The sequence below is a fragment of the Mytilus trossulus genome, chromosome 7 (assembly GCF_036588685.1).
Source record: "Mytilus trossulus isolate FHL-02 chromosome 7, PNRI_Mtr1.1.1.hap1, whole genome shotgun sequence".
NCBI classification, from domain to species: domain Eukaryota; kingdom Metazoa; phylum Mollusca; class Bivalvia; order Mytilida; family Mytilidae; genus Mytilus; species Mytilus trossulus.
This window is the reverse complement of record NC_086379.1, coordinates 6109606-6127958: the sequence shown is the minus strand read 5'-3', so window position 1 is coordinate 6127958 and position 18353 is coordinate 6109606. Positions and strand designations below refer to the sequence as shown.

The 18353-nt window shown below is 31.6% G+C and overlaps 1 protein-coding gene across 1 annotated transcript in view; it reads left to right on the top strand.

Annotated features, from left to right (window-relative positions):
* LOC134724538 (sodium-coupled monocarboxylate transporter 1-like) overlaps window positions 1-17836 on the top strand; it is a 32007-nt gene extending 14171 nt beyond the window's left edge. Inside the window, exons 2-15 of the mRNA XM_063587627.1 lie at window positions 286-351; window positions 1660-1711; window positions 3957-4024; window positions 4500-4654; window positions 5618-5758; window positions 7174-7303; window positions 8148-8236; window positions 8844-8956; window positions 11033-11103; window positions 12050-12136; window positions 12635-12831; window positions 14397-14494; window positions 15474-15592; window positions 17416-17836. Of these exons, the coding sequence (XP_063443697.1) occupies window positions 286-351; window positions 1660-1711; window positions 3957-4024; window positions 4500-4654; window positions 5618-5758; window positions 7174-7303; window positions 8148-8236; window positions 8844-8956; window positions 11033-11103; window positions 12050-12136; window positions 12635-12831; window positions 14397-14494; window positions 15474-15592; window positions 17416-17598 (1569 nt within the window). The 3' untranslated portion in view covers window positions 17599-17836. The remainder of the gene's footprint in view (window positions 1-285; window positions 352-1659; window positions 1712-3956; window positions 4025-4499; window positions 4655-5617; window positions 5759-7173; window positions 7304-8147; window positions 8237-8843; window positions 8957-11032; window positions 11104-12049; window positions 12137-12634; window positions 12832-14396; window positions 14495-15473; window positions 15593-17415) is intronic.
* Window positions 17837-18353: the final 517 nt, after the last annotated feature.

Genomic DNA, 18353 nt, shown 5'->3' with positions numbered 1-18353 from the left:
CTTTTTCAGAAAAAAGAACTTAATCTTAATGACAATTTTTTCGCCTTTTTAGAATCGAATTGTTCGTTTACCAAAACGAAAAATAACGTTACGTCAATGGATAGATTTTCATTCCGAGAAGTTATAAAATGAATGTTTCTTGTTCTTTTACTCTTGTCCGGAATATCAATTTATTCATTAACGCCATACATGTACGATGCACTATTACACCACAACACATCTTTTAATTAGTAAAATGTTGGCTAAAAGATATGAAATTACTTTGAATATAATTGTTTGTTTCAGTACATTCAGATGAGGTTTGGAAGACTTGTAAGAATCATTGCCTGTATTGTCTACTTAACTTGGATGGTAAGTATAAATAGTTTGACGCGTCTTTTCTACATTATTGCTTCTCAAAAAATGACTCGTCATTAACTTGGTTGACAAAACAAATTTCTGGGGAATAAAAATTCGATTGAGTAAGTAACGACAAAATTTACCGAACTTTAATGTCCCAGCCAATTTTGTAGCTACTACTCCTAGCAAATACATTGGAGTTCACGTTCCAAATGTGACATTAAAATTTTGATTATTTTATTTTTTAAAAGCGTAATAAGGAATAACATTAAAAATGAAAATGGGGAATGTGTCAAATAGACAACAACCCTACCATAGAGCAGACAACAGCAGAAGGCCACTAACAGGTCTTCAATGCAGCGAGAAATTCCCGCACCCGGAGGCGTCCTTCAGCTGCCCCTCCTAAACAAATATATATACTAGTTCAGTGGTAATGAACGCCATACTAAAATCCAAATTTTACACAAGAAACTAAAATTAAAAGTAGTACAAGACTAACAAAGGCTAGAGGCTCCTGACTTGGGCCAGGCGCAAAAATGCGGCGGATTTAAACATCTTTATGAGATTTCAACCCTCCCCCTATACCTCTAGCCAATGCAGAAAAGTAAACGCATAACAATAAAGAAAATTTTGCTTTGAACTTTTTTCAAAGCAAACTTTATCAATAGAAAAGTCACAGATATGTTTTTAAAAATTATTGTTTGTTCAAACACATTTTCCAGTTATGTAAAAGTGTAATGAATTTCACATTCTCATCAATCTTGTTTACTTTAAAATGTAATTTCACATTGACTTAACGGTTTTATAGTTACAAAATCCGGTTATAGAAATAGAAAAAATAGAAGTGCATGGGTAAAGAATTCGACCACTGATACACACTTTATTTACATATAAATCAAAACATCTTATCCGGTTTCCCTCCGAAATAAGAACTTCTAATTCAACCTACGACATTTTTCATTTCTGTAAGAATTGTTTATGTCTTTAAGGCAGTTCAAAAAATCATCTTTGTCAAGTGCCTTATTGATATATTCCATTTACATAAGTAATTTCAAAATTGGGGTCTAGTTGGTCGAGTTCACTATAACTACGACCGTGAATTTAAACCCCGAACATCATAGGTCGATAGTTCTCTCAGCGCACGCCGACTTTCTTCGACAATAAAAACGTACCACAACGACTTTTAATAAAGTGTTAAAAGTTCCGTTAAACACAATCAATAAGTCAATCAATATTTCATAATCAACGGATGTGTACATAATCATTTTATCATTATGTTTATACCTATTTTTGTATTATAATACACGTTTACTTTTTCAGTTGTTCTACATGTCCATTGTACTTTATGGTCCATCATTAGCTCTCAGTGCAGGTAAGATGATAATGTTAAGTAAAGTTAGGAGATACGAAAATAAAAGTTAGAAATCGATCACACACAATTCAATAAAAATAAAGAGGCTAAAGTAGGAAAAACTAAACATTAAAATTAAAAAAAAAAAAGTGTAAAAAAATTATGGTGAACTTATATACTTCGGAAAAAGAGTCGAGAGATACCAAATAGAAATTCAAACTCACAAGTCGAAAATAAACTGACAACAATTAAATTGTTTTCAATAGACAAAAAGCAAACAAAAACATAGAACTTCCCCTCCCCCTCACCCTCTTAAAGATGGCTATGTTATTTGGGTAAACTCGTACTATGTGTTGTTTATATGTTGTATGCCTATATTTATTATGACTTTGGTGAAGATCATTTAGATTATCAAATTACTTTTCAAGCGAGCTTTAAAGCTTTAATTATGTATCTAGATAATTTTCTTGACCCGCCTACTATAGTAATCTACTTGTCTGTCTGTTGTCCGTGCTGCATCAATACAAACTGTTTCGTTTAAGGAAGTTTACCGTGCTTGTATTTCCAACATGATTTCCTTGATAGAGAGCTGCTCACAAGAAAGCTATTAAACCAAGAGTTCCAAAGGGTGGAGTTGAAATCACCCCTTCGTAAATTTTACGGACGCCATCACGAGTTGGTTGGCCGTTATGGAGTAACCGTTTCACAGATGATATCGACTATTTTCCTTATAACTACAATCCCCTTCCCTTTTCATGAATGTGACCTACCAAATTAGACTATTGACCGGCTTTGTAATGACAAGAGCAACACGACGGGTGCCACATGTGGAACAGGATGATTTGCTTACCCTTCCGGAGCACCTGAGATCACCCTCAGTTTTCGGTGGTGTTCGTTTTGCTTGGTCTTAAGTTTCTATGTTGTGTCATGTTTACTTTTATTTGTCTTTTTAATTTTTAGCCATGGCGCTGCCAGTTTTTTTTTAATTTTCGATCTATGAGTTTGACTGTCCCTCTGGTATCTTTCGCCTCTCTTTTACCTCACAAACTTAGTACGCATGTTCATTATTATGTGCACTAATGCGAACAAGTAATGGTGTCTCTTTGAAACATATTCTTGTTTTCTTTCAAATGTATGCCTTTCGAACTTTAAATTGTACGGAGAATTTCGGTTTTGATGTCGTGTCATGGCTTTTTAATGTGTACTAGGAATTGTGTCCCGTTGACACAGATCTTTTTAACAGATTCTTGTGTTCTTGTAAATGTTTGCCTTGAAGTTCGCGAACCTCAAATAACAAGGTCAAGGTTAACATTGTTTACATCCTGTATGAAAGTTCAACTTTTGGGTAAATGCTGGTTTTACATTATAATAACAATAAAATCGATGTAACTACAAACAGAATCCTGACCCCATTCATTATATTAAAACGTGAAACGAAAAAATCAGTTCACATTTCAAAATTGTATTACCGAATTTTATCTAGAGTGTTGACATAGTTTTGTATAAGCTGTCGGCGTGAATAGTGTCCTTCACCTAGATTTTCGGGGAGTTAAAACTGTTTTAACAATAAATGACGTAGAGGACTAAGCAGACCAAATAAAATATACAAATGAAAATAAGATTTCAATTTTCATTATCAAATTTAAAAATTAAAAAATTCGACTTCGTTTTAATTTATTTGTCTTTTAATGTATGTCGTCTTATTTAAAATTGCAACTTTTTTTTCACTTAGGGAACTTTTAGAAATCATCGTAATGGGGTTGATTTTTTTTTTTGTGAAAACAGCCACTGTTCCCTCTCCATGAAAAGGAGGGGGACACCATGGTAACCTATGAATAGCGAAGCCACATTATTTTAAGATTTTCTAAACGATAATTGTCCTATTTGAAATATCATATCCAGGGGAATGTATTCTTATATGTAAAACAAATTGTAGGGAAAATAAGAAAAGGGACGAGTTTTATCTACAGCCTACAAACAATAAATATACAAGTCAACATACATTTTGGTCATCTGTTATACACTTGTTCAAAAAGTATATATTTTCTGAACACACATATATATAGACATTTCTATGTTACCACTTATTCCATTGGCTAATGATTAAAGTTGAAGATCATACAGTGGCTTCTAGATCTTGATATTGCGATGCCGATTATTATCATAGGCCAACAAAACAAATTCAAATTCACTAAAAAGACGACCTTTAAACTATTATATTACCTATATTATGTTATTATTATGTTATTATGATAATATTTTTCAGTTACCGGCATTAGTTTGTGGGGTTCTGTTGTAGCAGTTGGGGTTGTGTGCACATTCTATACAACATTGGTAAGAAACGTCATAAGAAATTGTGTATTCATCTACGCTAGTTATAAACATGTAACTTCTTCAAAGAAAAGAACAATGCTAAAAAAAAAAGAACGTGAAATATGCAAACTCATCACATATACCAGTATTCAAATATCATACATCAAAAGTTCTTATAAAAAAAGTTAAAAAAGGCAAAATATAGAACGATTTTTTAGTATCTAACCATCCCATTAGCATTGCCCATGATTTATATTAAGAATTATAAGATTAAGAACATGATGATTATGAAGTGCAATGTTAGGTGAACAATTTAATATTTATAAGCTTTATGACCTCATGCAAAGCTCATTCCGCATTCAAGTGCTTTATTTTTTCCATGATACAATCGACCAAAGATGGGAGTTTGCACCTTTTAATATTCAAACGTAACTATTCTTTTTCATTTGCATAAAAAAATTGGATTGCTAATAATACCGTTTTACCAACAATTTAGGGTGGAATGAAGGCAGTGGTATGGACAGACTCTTTTCAAATGTTGGTAATGTTTGCTGGTATGTTCACGTTGCTTATAGCTGGTTGTTTGAAATTAGGTGGTTTAGACGTGGCATGGAACGTAGCATACGCCAATGACAGAATACAATTTTTGATGTAGGTATAGTGATATAAAGGATACAATGCTATTGGTTACACTTTGTTTCCATGGTTTAGAGGATGATATATGATATCGTTAAGTACTTTTTGAACTGCATTTGAGGTAAACAGTTTTGATTGATAGCGTGTTTATTTTTGGAATCTTTTTTTCCAAATGAACTTTTAAGATATTAGAACACAAGCATATAATTTGGTGGTATATTACTGAATTATATACATGTAATTTAGAAAGAAAAAAAAGTGAAATATTTTTAAAAACATATTATCAAAGGGGCACTATCTGTCAAATTCATGTTCACCGATTTGACTTAAATTTTCATATTTGATTTATAACATACTAAAACACATGTTTGAATTATGATGTCTTAAATAAACAGTTAAAAGGTAAAATCACTAAAATATTGAACTTAACATTGCATAAACTAGATAATATATATCCGAATTTCGTGTGTATTTTAGTCTAGACGCTATCTAATTAACTATCGAGATGATACCGAAAACTACCGACGGCCACATAACACGATATAAACATAATCATAAAAGACCTCGTACAAATGGGTTTTTCTAAGTCTGACTTCATGTTAAAGGTTTAAAATCAAGCCAACTTTATGTTTTAACTGTATACGAATGATGTTTTTATGGATCGAATCAGTCAATCTAGTGATTTACTTTTGTTTTACCTTCAATGATGACATTCTTTTCTTTTAATAACCGAACACGCATAAATCTTGGTTAATCCATATCTAACTAAGGGGCCAAATTTATGTTTTTAAAAATGTATACGGATTCAATGAGGTCGAATTATACACTTGCAAGTGAATAACTCATCATCGATGGTTTTTTTTTAGCTTATTTTGACAAAATTGAACCATACTTGCTGCTAAAATCGAATTATGATATCATTATTAATTTTCATAAGTTACGCACAATTTTTTAATCATCTTCTTATAATCATTTCAGCATGGACTTTGATCCTACAACCCGGCACACATTCTGGAACGTGATAGTTGGTGGTGGTCTGTTTTGGACTGCAGTATATGGAATTAACCAAGCACAGGTTCAACGTGCATTGTCCTTGCCTTCCGTGGAAAAAGCAAGACTGTATGTTCTTTTCATTATTTTCGTATTCTTTTTTATTATACAATTGCATTTCAGATTATAGCATGTACAAATGTAATTGGTTGTTTTAGTCAGGTGTGTATACTTAAGAAAGGAAAACTTAAACATTTGAATTTGATGCGACTATCATACAAGTGAGCGGTTTAGGTAGCTATAAACCCAGGTTCATCTATCATTTTCTACATAAAACAATTGCTGTACCAAGCCAGGAATATGACAGTTGTTATCTTTTCGTTTAATGTGTTTTAGCTTTTGATTTTGCCAATTGATTAGGGACTTTCGGTTTTGAATTTCCTCGGAGTTCAGTATCTTTGTGATTTTACTTTTTTCATCTTCAGACATTCAGATTATATGACGTTACTTATTATTTTGTTAATTTTCTATGTGTAGACTGATAGGGCGGTTTATAAACTTTATCAATTAATTAACTAACCAATTGGCATGCTAAACATGATAGCATGTTTAACCTTGTTCTAGTTTGCGCATCGATGATTTTAAAAATATTTTGATTATTGTCAATTACATAAATTTTGTAGATTATTAATATTAAGTTATTTTATATATTTGTTATGACATAAGAGTATATTAAAATTTTGTTGATTGTATCAAATAATATTAATAATAATTTTAAAATTCAATGAACACAGTATTGCCCATGCATATGTTGTACCTATTTTCTGAGTAGGGCAACTGTAGTATTTACCAAAGTTTTAATTATTCTAATTTAAATAGCTTTCGTTTTTCATTCGTGGCATACGATGTCATCTATAAAGCTAGCATTGAAAATAATTAGAAAAAGGCTGATACAAATAAGCCTTGCAGATCATTAAACAAACACATTATGAAATAAACAATAAATTTTTGAATTGGGAAATGCAAAAAATACGCAATAGTAGTTAAAGATTTAGAGATATTAAAAATATCGTAGGTCAATTAAGGAACAAAAATCGTAATACAAATTCACACTCTGGCATGCTTTAAACTAAGAGGGTTTTACAACTCATCTTCGCCAACTAAAAGATTGCAGAAATTAAAGACTCAAACTTTTAGAATCAGTCTGGTTTAAATATACAAACAAGAGAAATCACACAATGGAATGACTTTGATTTCAATTTGAGCGAAACCGGATGTGATGACATACAAAGTGTTCCAGTTATGAAAAAAAACCTCATCTAAGATACAAGTTTGATATGAAAGCGTTATACTCGATGCGACTCAAGACTGTCAAAACCTGACTGACAGCAAATAATAAGACACTCATGTGTTTGAAAGATAGCTAAACCAACTTACATAAGAAAAATGAAGTGGCACCGATTTCGACTGAATAAAGATATATATATATAGGTCACAATGGCGGTTTATAAAGTTTTGTTCTCAATTCAAAATATATATTGCAGGGCCATATGGTTGAATCTACCAGGTATGTTTATTGTGTTGACTTTGGTGTGTTTGGTTGGTGTTACCATGTATGCTTACTTCAGTACATGTGACCCAGTTACCCTAGGAATAGTGGAGAAAACAGATCAGGTACTATGAATAAATTTTAATAAATCATTTATGTAGATTGAACGGATAAAACATACAATGCGGTATTTCGAAAAAAAAAAAGATATTAGTAAATCTATTACAAAATTCTGAGATAGCAATACAGTTAAAACTGGTACTAAAAAAAATATGTGTGGTGTATATAGATAAGACAACAACTCAAAGACGAAAGTGTATTTAAAAAAAGTTACAAGTTGAAAATTCTATCTTGACTATTTTTCGTAAATATTGAATTCGAAATCCAGAGTGATCTACAGTACTGAGAAAGGTCAACAACATTTAGATCATTTAGCATACATAGGGACAAACACATTGGTTTCGTTTGAAATGTGTAATTTTTTAACTTTTGATTGTTTCGCCAAGGGTTATTTCCGTTTTATGAGACTTCGGATAAATCTATCTTCACTAATTTGACAATCTGACGCCAGAAACGAATAGTACTGATTTTATTGAATATTATTTGCGTCTGCGATTTATGTTTAGGAGAAACCAGCGCTCAATGGCATAAAGTGCAAAAAGATATATAAAGGTCGTCTATTGTAGGATAAGTCTATCATAGCATGTTTAGACCACACATTAAAAAAAAATACCAAAGGGACATCCAAACTCATAAATCGAAAATGTTATGAGAATACCATGACGAAAAAGACAGACAGTACACACATCACAACATAGAAAACTTGAGATCAAGCAACATTAACCCCACCAAAATCAGGGATTGATCTCAATTGATTTATATTATTTTCGTTGTTGCTTTTTATATTGTCATTGTCAATTGAAAGTATGCATTCAAAAAATATAATGAACTATAAACTTGATTTTGTAGCTGATCCCACAATTCACAATGGAGCTTGTTGGACACCTAAATGGTTTACCAGGACTTGTTATATCATGCGTGTTTAGTGGAAGTTTAAGGTATGAAGGAGGATGCATGATATTATTTCTTATTTGCGAACTCTAAAAAATAGGATACTATAAGCTTTATTATTTTCGTCCTTCTTGATAAGCTTCTGTATGAAAATGTATGTATGTGATTTAAGATTTAAAGTCGACAAGAGGCGGTAAACAGTTGGTTCCCATAGGAATGCCGATCGTATTTCGATGACGTAATTTCCAGATTTGTTTTGTTTGAATCAGAGCGATTATTTATGAAATATTATATATCCATTACATTATTAAATAAGATATTTATGTTCGTGTATTCATTCTTAGTTCAAGATGGGGCTTATGCTTTAGTTGTAGAATGAGGGGAAATAGTGTAGAGAGTGCGAAGATAAATGTTTAATATGGTTGCAAGAGGAAATGAGACTGAGATTGTGTGCGCTCCGTTTTTTATAGGCACATCTGATGAAGGAAGTTTTAAGGTTCATGATAACTCTGAAGCCGACTTAGTTTGATGATAAAAGTAAATAATGATACAACCAATAAGAATGTAAAATATTGTCTAAAAACACAAACAAAGCAAATGATAATTCATGTACACCGTTTCAAATCATAATTAATGAATGTTCTACATTTGTAGTACTATATCATCTGGATATAATGCTATTGCTGCCATTTTGCTGGAAGATTTTGTGAAGCCATGTTTTCCTAGAATGAAATCATCTGTAATGACTGTGATCTCTAAAGTAGCCAGTAAGTAACTTAACCTTATATAAGGAATATATATATATGAAGCTTTAAACTGCTTCAAAATAATTAATATTACAGGAATATGACAGTTGTTATCCATTCGTTTGATGTGTTTAGAGTTTTCATTTTGCCTTTTCATATTGGACTTTCCTTTTTGAATTTTCCTCGGAGTTCAGTATTTTTGTGTTTTTACCTTTTTCAATATAATTAATGAACATCAATAGGATTGAGGTATTTTAAGCACATAGTTAGTAAGTAAAACATGCATTTTGTCATTTTGGCTTACGTTCCTAATTTTATTTAGAAGTTTTGGTATGTGTTCAAATTGTTTTACTGCTTTTTAACTTTTGTAATTTTAACTTTTAGTTAACGCCCGTCTAATACAATAAATACATCATACGTCATGCCAGAGAAGACATGATGTAGTACACATAAGTTATCCATTAGATTGCCTCTATATATTCGAAATATATTTAATTTTACAGAATCAAAGTAACTGCATTTGATACAAAAACGATCTATGATTTCTTTATTTGCGGTGCATCATTTAAATTTAGGGAAATGAAGAAATGAAGTCAATCATTTTTAAAGTCCATTCAATTGTTTAAAATTCAAATATTTACTATTTATATTTAAAAGCTCTAGCTAGTAAATAAAGGCAACAACAATATACCGCTGTTTAAAAGTCATAATTATATTAAGCGAAAATAAATCCGTGTTACAAACCAAAACCGACTGAGGGCACACTCATCAGCTATAAGAGGAAAACAATGGAACAACACAAACACTGAACTGAAATACAAAAAAAAACGCAAACAAACAAACATACTATTAAGCTTATATGGCTCGACAGACCTTCCGCTTATATTGCAATGTTTAAATATTTCATTAAAGTGACAACACTGTTTGACAGAAACACAGTCAATCAAACGGAAGAATATCATACAATTGTATACAATACATTTGTGAATAACCACACAAGGCCGGTTTTTCAAAACAGAGGACCTCAATTAAAAGGTCCCTTTTACCATTCAGATTATTTTTAAACACGTGCTATCAAAGAATTACTATTTGTCTGGCAGAATGTGGTCGAATTGTTCCTAAAACATACACCTGAATATACTTATAATAATGCTTTGTGCAGCTTTGTGTAAATAAAGGCAACAATAGTACAAATCTGTATAAAAGTCATGAATCGGTTGAGAGAATACAAATCCGGTTTACAAACTAAACCCAAGGGAAACACATCGACTATAAAAGAAAAACAGCGAAGTAAGGGAACACAGAAGTGCAACAAAAATAAACAACACACATGACATCAATTGTTAAATAAATTCTTCCTCATGAACTCTCTATAGACGCAAATGTTTACAATTCAATACGGAAATGACGACTGTGAACTGTTGATAAGACAAAACTGTAGTTTACAGATTATAAAAATCTCCTCTATTCATATTGAAGATGCAATTCAATATTGAAAAATCGAAACTGAAGGTGTCGCATGAACTCCATAAAAATCGGCGAGATCGCTTGTGTTCATACATCCGTCATGCGAATCCACATTCAGTCGTAATTTCAAAATTGGGAATAGGACACAATCGGTAAATTAAGAGATCAAGCCAATTATACCAGTTTCACTTCTCATGACATGTGTTGCTGGGATTACCCTCATTAAATGTAATCGAGTGCAAATTTCAAGAAGGCTTATAAAAACTCATATCATAATCTAATAAGCAAAGGCGTCTCTTTAACACAGTAAAAATCGTTTGTTCATGTGTCGTTGTCAATATAATGGAATTTGATGCGACAAGAATACAAGTTAGAGGTTTAGCTAGCTATAAAACCAGTTTCAATCAACTATTTTCTTCGTAAGAAAATGCACGTACCTAGTCAGAAATATGACAGTTGATATCCATTCGTTTGATGTGTTTGAGCTTTTGATTTTTGCATTTGATTAGGGACTTTTCTTATTGAATTTTCCCTAAGAGTTTTTGTGATTTTTATTTTTCAATTCACGTTAGAAAACAATTTGTTTTTTATTTGTATATATTTCTAACAACATCCATATTTACATTTTAGTTGTTGTCTGCGGTGGAGTTTGCCTTTTGATTGCTTACGTCGTTTCTCAGTTGGGTGCATCTATTTTACAGGTAACGTTAAAATAAACTAGATGTCAATATTTACTTTTGTAATGTTTAACAAAATATGTAATCATAAAGACAAGATATTGATCTTTTCAAAGTTTGGGGCAACAATATCCGCGTTTTTTAATCAAATATCTGCATATCTATATAGATGGGGAAAGGACCTCTTTCGGGACGGATTCTGGGTTTTTTAGCTCGGAATTTCGGGATTGATCCTTCGGGATGTCGGGATTTAAATTTTAAATTCGTGACCTCGGGATCATGTTTTTAAGCCTGGGATTTCGGGATCAGGACCCCTCCGACGCCCCTTTTAATATTACACATTTCTTAAAAAAAAAAATTTTTTTTAATATATATATTTATCCAAATTTTAATCGCTTCATAATAGTTAAATTTGACCACAAAAGCTTAGATAATACATATATATCTTATCAAATGAAATACAAAAAAATCTTATATCAAAAATACTACAGACAAACGAATGTATTAAGAAGATATGTAATGGAGCTGAAAGTCAATATTGACAAAACAAAATCCTGACGAACTTATTTTATCCTACAGATATTGCCGCGTGTTTACTAAAACACAATAAAGGGTCAGTTCCGAAATAATAGATACAATAAATATTCCATCTCTCTATGGTCAAAACACCTTCAACAATGTGTTACTATTATTTACATGCATCAGTTATTTTTTAAGTTTTCACATTACTTGTGTTTATCTTCAAACGTTTGTTTCTGAGCATTTGTAAAAATGATTAGTTTTGGTACATGGTTCATAAAAAACTTGTATGTGCGTGGCCTTTAAAGGCTTTTTGTTATGGGAATCGGAATACTTATAAAGTCTATGTTTATTAATTAACTTGAATATGAATAAAATGAGATATTTTATTATTCATCGATTTTATATCAACCGTTTTTCTCATTTACCGGTATCGTTTGTTTCATTGCAGGCAGCTTATATTTTGTTTGGTATGCTCGGAGGACCTTTACTTGGATTGTTTACACTTGGAATGCTATTTCCATGGGCGAATAAATGGGTAAGTGCATACAAGTGTTTATAAGTGGTTGATCTGTTTACAATGTATGCCACCTGTTCTTTATAATCTAAAAAAATCAAGGACTTCTTGTGGTTGGTTTTTCTCTGACATTAATCAAGACTGAGACGGTATTTTCATTATTTTTTTCTCTTAATGTTAACTTTAGTATGAAAAATCGGATACCTGTGTGCATTTCTAAGTTTTATTAATAACCTTAAATGACTTTAGGGAAGATCGTTGAGAAACTTGGTCTTACTTTCCTCAAGTCATATCGTATTTAGTCACAAGTTAAACTGTAAGAGTAAATCATTTCTGTCTAACATAGGCAGTTATTTTAAAATGAAATATAACATAAACAGGATCTGTATGAATTATAAATTAGATCAAAAGGATTTAGTTTCATACTTTCAATATTTTCTTAATTATCTATTTATTACACTCCAGATATTTGCCTCATTATTTTTGTAATATTTATTTTGTAAATTATCTGTTTGACAGGGAGCATTGATAGGTCATCTGACAGCCCTGGTAATAACACTTTGGATAGGTCTAGGATCGTACTTAAACAAAGTAGTTGTCACACAGCCATCATCAATGACAATAGAAGGATGTCATATGTTCAATGCTACAACAACAACGACAATGCCAACAACTCCTCCATTAGTTTCCACTGGTTCTGTTATACTTGACGAAAAGTAATTACTATTTTTAATCCTAATACCGTTTACAACATCACCTTTCATTGGACAATCAATTATGAAATAGAGATGATACTGATTCCCGTACGAATCATACGTGTTACTGGGAATATATTTATCATTTACGCTCTTGAGACCAAAAGTATGATTGAAAAACCACCAATATGATAAAGTTTAAGAGCATAAATACAAAAGGGACAAATAACACATCAGTCAGAATTGTGTCATTATTGTTACAGTACAATTAAATATCTTATGAACTAAACATTTAAGTTGCATACGTTTTTTGATTGAGTGAAGTCTGCCAATTGATATTTTATCGTATGTTTTTCTATGTTGTGATGTTATGCTATTGTTTCAGAAAAAGGGAGAAGGTTTGGATCCATTAAAACGTTTAATCCCGCTGCAAATGTTTGCACCTGTCCTAAGTCAGGAATCTGATGTACAGTAGTTGTCGTTTGTTTATGTAATATATACGTGTTTCTCGTTTCTCGTTTTGTTTATATAGATTAGACCGTTGGTTTTCCCGTTTGTTTGATGAGACTGTTATTAAAGTGAAAGGGTTAGCGCTATAGAACCAGGTTTAATCCACCATTTTCTACATTTGAAAATGCCTGTACCAAGTCAGGAATATGACAGTTCTTGTCCATTCGTTTTTGATGCGTTTTGTTTTTTGATTTTGCCATGTGATTATGGACTTTCCAAATTGATTTTCCTCTGAGTTCAGTATTTTTGTGATTTTACTTTTTGTATGGTTTAACACTAGTAATTTTGGGGCCCTTTATAGCTTGTTGTTCGGTGTGAGCCAAGGCTCCGTGTTGAAGGCCGTACTTTAATCTATAATGGATTACTTTTTAAATTGTTATTTGGATGGAGAGTTGTCTCATTGGCACTCACACCACATCTTCCTATATCTAAGGACAAAATAAATCTTCATCCAAGTATAAATATATAACCAAAGAATGGTTCAAAATTAGGGAAGTCACAATAACGGATAAAACCTAACATTATTACATGTACTTGGAAATGTTATTTTTCGAAGAAAATGGTGGATTAAACCTATAGCTAACCAAACATCCTACTTGAATGGATGACAGTTATTTATAGTCCCTTCATATTGGCTCGGGGTTAGAATGAAATGTCTGGATATGGATCATATCTTCTGTTGATTACTACCCTTTTGAACTAGCACCTTGACTGTCCCTTTGGTATCTTTCGTCCCTCTTTTATATATCCTGCTTAGCATGTCGATCTAGTATAAACTGGATTCATTTTCATATTACAATGTACTTGCATGTAGTAGAACTTATGACAGTTATCACAAATCCATCATGCTCATGTTATAGTATCTTGATATCATCATTGATAAGAGAGAATGAAACTATTAATTCCTTCATGCATTGGCAATTTTGAATATATAATAAATTTTCGTTTATTGTTGAAAATGGGGGGGGGGGGTAATTTTTTTTATATAAAAGCTAGTCCAATATAAACGGAACAAAAAAGAGGTACATTTTCTGTATAATGAGATATAATTATTCATTTGTTTTATCCTTTTTCAGAAATGATTTTCCACTGTACAAGATGTCTTACATATGGTATACAGGATTAGGCATGATATTAAACATTGTTGTTGGGTTGATTGTTAGTTTAGTAACAGGTAATGTATACAAGTATATAATTTTGATCTACTCTCTTTGTATTACATTACAGTTGAGTATAAATCTTGCATTCCATGTCAAAAGACACAAAAAGTTATATTGGTATTCATTGTGCATTTACTTTAAAATGCAAGTATACAATTATACATTTACGTTTTATTATATATTCTGAAATATTTGCTAGCCAATATTTATCCTTGAAACCAAGCTTTAACAGCTCGCCGTTTCAGAATCTAATGCATTCTAAGTAACATTTAGAAAAGCGTACACCAAAACGTTGCGATTGGTTTCAATTTTTCCAAACAATATGAATGGATATTAAACTAATGGAAAAAATTCTTTAATATTGGTGTATGAACAATGATTTATCCTTTGTCCTTTAGATTCTGAAAAGGAGAATTATTTCATTTCAGTTATGTAATTTATTATGTATATGAATAGGAATGACATATAAATGTATGAATGTTTAATACCTGTAGAGGTAGGTTCATTTGTAATGTCAAAGAATGCATTAGATTCTGAAACGGAGAGCATTTAAAGTTTGGTTTCAAGGATAAATATTTGCTTTTAAATATTTCAGAATATATAATAAAACGTAAGTGTATAATTGTTTACTTGAATTTTGAAGTAAATGTGTATTTACTTTGATATCAGATGCAAACTTATTATTGACGAATAATCTTAAAACTTTAACCAATAACAAAGAGCAACTATGAAGCATAGCAGAAACCGGTCTATATTTTACTGTTTGGATTCCAGCGGCTCTGATGAGTGTTATACAGAACAACCACGCGTCTGGTAACCTTAAATAAAAACCAGGAATCTGAAGAAAAAAATTACGAACTTTGCGTTATAAAATAGAATAAAACAAAATGAGCTTTCATGGATTTTTTCAGTAAGAGGGAAAACTCCTTTACACCGGTCTTCAGTGTGTTATTGACAATTTATTTTTACTTTTTGTCTTTTTTTCTATTTCAGGTCCGACAAAACCAAGTGAAATAAATCCAGGATTAATTTGTCCAATATTTGACGAATTACTTCCATGTCTTCCAAAGAAACTCAGGAAAAAGTTGCATTTTGGTGTCCGTCACGAAGATGTAAGTATCTGATTTATATAGTAATATGTAGATACTATATATTAACTCTGCGAGTAATCAAGGTATTTAAAAAGTAAAACCCAAAATACCGAACGCCCAGGAAAATTCAGAGCGTAAAGTTCATAATCAAATGACAAATTTAAACGCCCAAACACATCACACAAATGGATAACAAAATATGGGCGAAAGATACCAGAATGACATTTAACCCATATATCGAAAAGAAACTGACAATGACGTGGATTTAAAAGAAAAAGACAAACAGGCAATCATACCACATCTTCTTTTTTATATAAAATAGTACACAAAAAAAACATAGAAAAATAAAGAAAAAAAACAACATCAACCCCACCAGAGACGGATGGGTGATCTCAGGTGCTCCGGAAATGTAAGCAGATCCTGCTCCACTGTCATATTCCTGACTAGTTTTTAACTAATTTTTACAGTATTTAGTTCCACAGTGTGGTGTAATTTCTACAATTTTTTTGTCTTTCCGGAGTTTGTTTTTATTAACTCTGGCATTGTTTTACCTGTCTGTTCCTTTTAAATTATTAAGTGCCATTCACTGTTATTATATTTGTTATAAAAAAAAGTATATACTGGAATTTCTCGTTACATTGAAGACCTGTTGGTGACCTTCCGCTGTTGTGTTTTCTATTGTCGGGTTGTTGTCTCTTTGATACATTCCCCATTTCCATTCTCAATTTTATATGAAAAAAGTAACATAAACAAATTCACGAGCTCAGAGAAAAATTCAAAACGAAAGTCCGTAACCCATTTGCAAAATCAAAACCTCAAACACATCAAATGAATGGATAACAACTATCATTCCTGAAAACATGCATTTCAGTGAAAAGTTCAAAAAGAAGAATAACATCACCTCCGCAGTCTGACATTTTCAATATTGTCGCTGCGTATCCTTCTCTGATATGTTGAGCAAATAACACATGATCCGTAAGATGACACCATGCGCATAAAACAATGTCTCTGTCGGTGTCATTCAATCATTTTTTCAGTACATCATGTTATGTCATTCTCTTTTTGGTAAACAAAACCAGGTTCAACCAATCATTTTTTCTTCAAGTGTGTCCAGCACCAAGTCAGGAACATGGCAGTTGTTATCTTATTGTTCGTGTATGTGTGTGATACACTGTCGTTTTGTTTTTGTTGCACTAGTTAAATGTAAAGATCTGGCATACAAGTGTGAGGTTTCGCTAGATAAACAAAACATTTTTAACCCATCATTTTTCGAAAATTTCAACAGTAGTATTATATTTAGATGAAAACAACAACTGTTTTGACTAAAGTTTTTTTTACAGTTTTCTTTAATTTATATCGGCTAAAAAGTGAATGATCTATTGAAGTAAAAAAATACAGCCGCCTATTTTCTTATGCCATAACTGTAACTTTTAAATATCAGATTTTGTGCAAAACTGGCATCAATATACGTCGTATATGCTCTAAACTGTGGATTACATAATTTATACACTATACAGTATCATGCTTTTAACAAGAATCAGGTCAGAAATAAAGATAAATTCAAAAACCTCCGTTGAGTTACGCTGACGTTTCGTGATCTTTTTTGTTTTTGAAGGCCTGATGTACTACATTTGCATAAGATAATTACCACTTGACTTTAAGCAACAAACTTGTTCGATTGCAAAAAAATAGTTATAAAAAAACACAAACAGGCAAACACACGTGGACTATTAGTATGGTAAACGTTTTACTTTTGTTATGTTTGAACTATCGCTCATCAAAATTTCATTTTTTAGATTTTTAATTTAATTCATGTTTTTACCATAGAATGTTTATCTTTGTAGTTTGTAAAATTTAGTCCAGACGATCCTGACACAAAAGATCGCGGCGGATACGACAACAAGGCTTATGACTACAAAGAGGCTGATGATATTAAAAATGATAAACCTATAGCTACTGTGTATAATGGAAGTCCTAGTTATGCGATTGGAAAAGACTATGAGAAAGATTTTAGTACACAGTTATAGAAATCCACACAAAATGATACTCCATGGTTGTATATTCTAATGAATTGATCCGTTGAACTTATATGTTTGCCACTAATTTGCAATTAAGTGGAATTTCTTTATAAGTCAGCTGTAGTAGACCGAGTGTTTGAATGTGCAATTTGTCTATCTGACTTGATGATTTGATCTACAATGTTTATTATTTTTTATGAATATAGTATATGTTAGTTTTTATAGTTTAGCTGTATATCGTTATTGAATAAAGTTTTATTTTTACAAAACACATTTTTCTTTATAGACACGAATGTTGTAATTTTAACTCATACTAAACAGGATGTCAGGAACCTGATGTCCAGTGGATGTTTGTTGCTGAACATGTGGTTCATACGTGTTTATTGTTTATCGTTTTTTATATAGATTTGACCGTTGGTTTTCCGTGTTGAATGGATTTAGCCTGGTCACTTATGGGGCCCGCTATTGCTGTTCAGTGTGAGCCAAAGCTTTGTGTAGAAGGTCGTACTTTGACCTACATACATGTATATATATAAAGGTTTACTTGGATTGATAATTGTCTCATTGGCACTCATACCACAACTTATAGTTCTCCTCTTATATTTGATGTGTTTCTCTCAGTTTTAGTTTGTAACATGAATTTCGAACAGCGGTATACTACTGTTGCCTTTATTCATATCTATAAACACATATTCTGATATTAATGAAACCAAAAACATTTTTGAACACAAACTTGAGAATATATATATATATATATACAACTC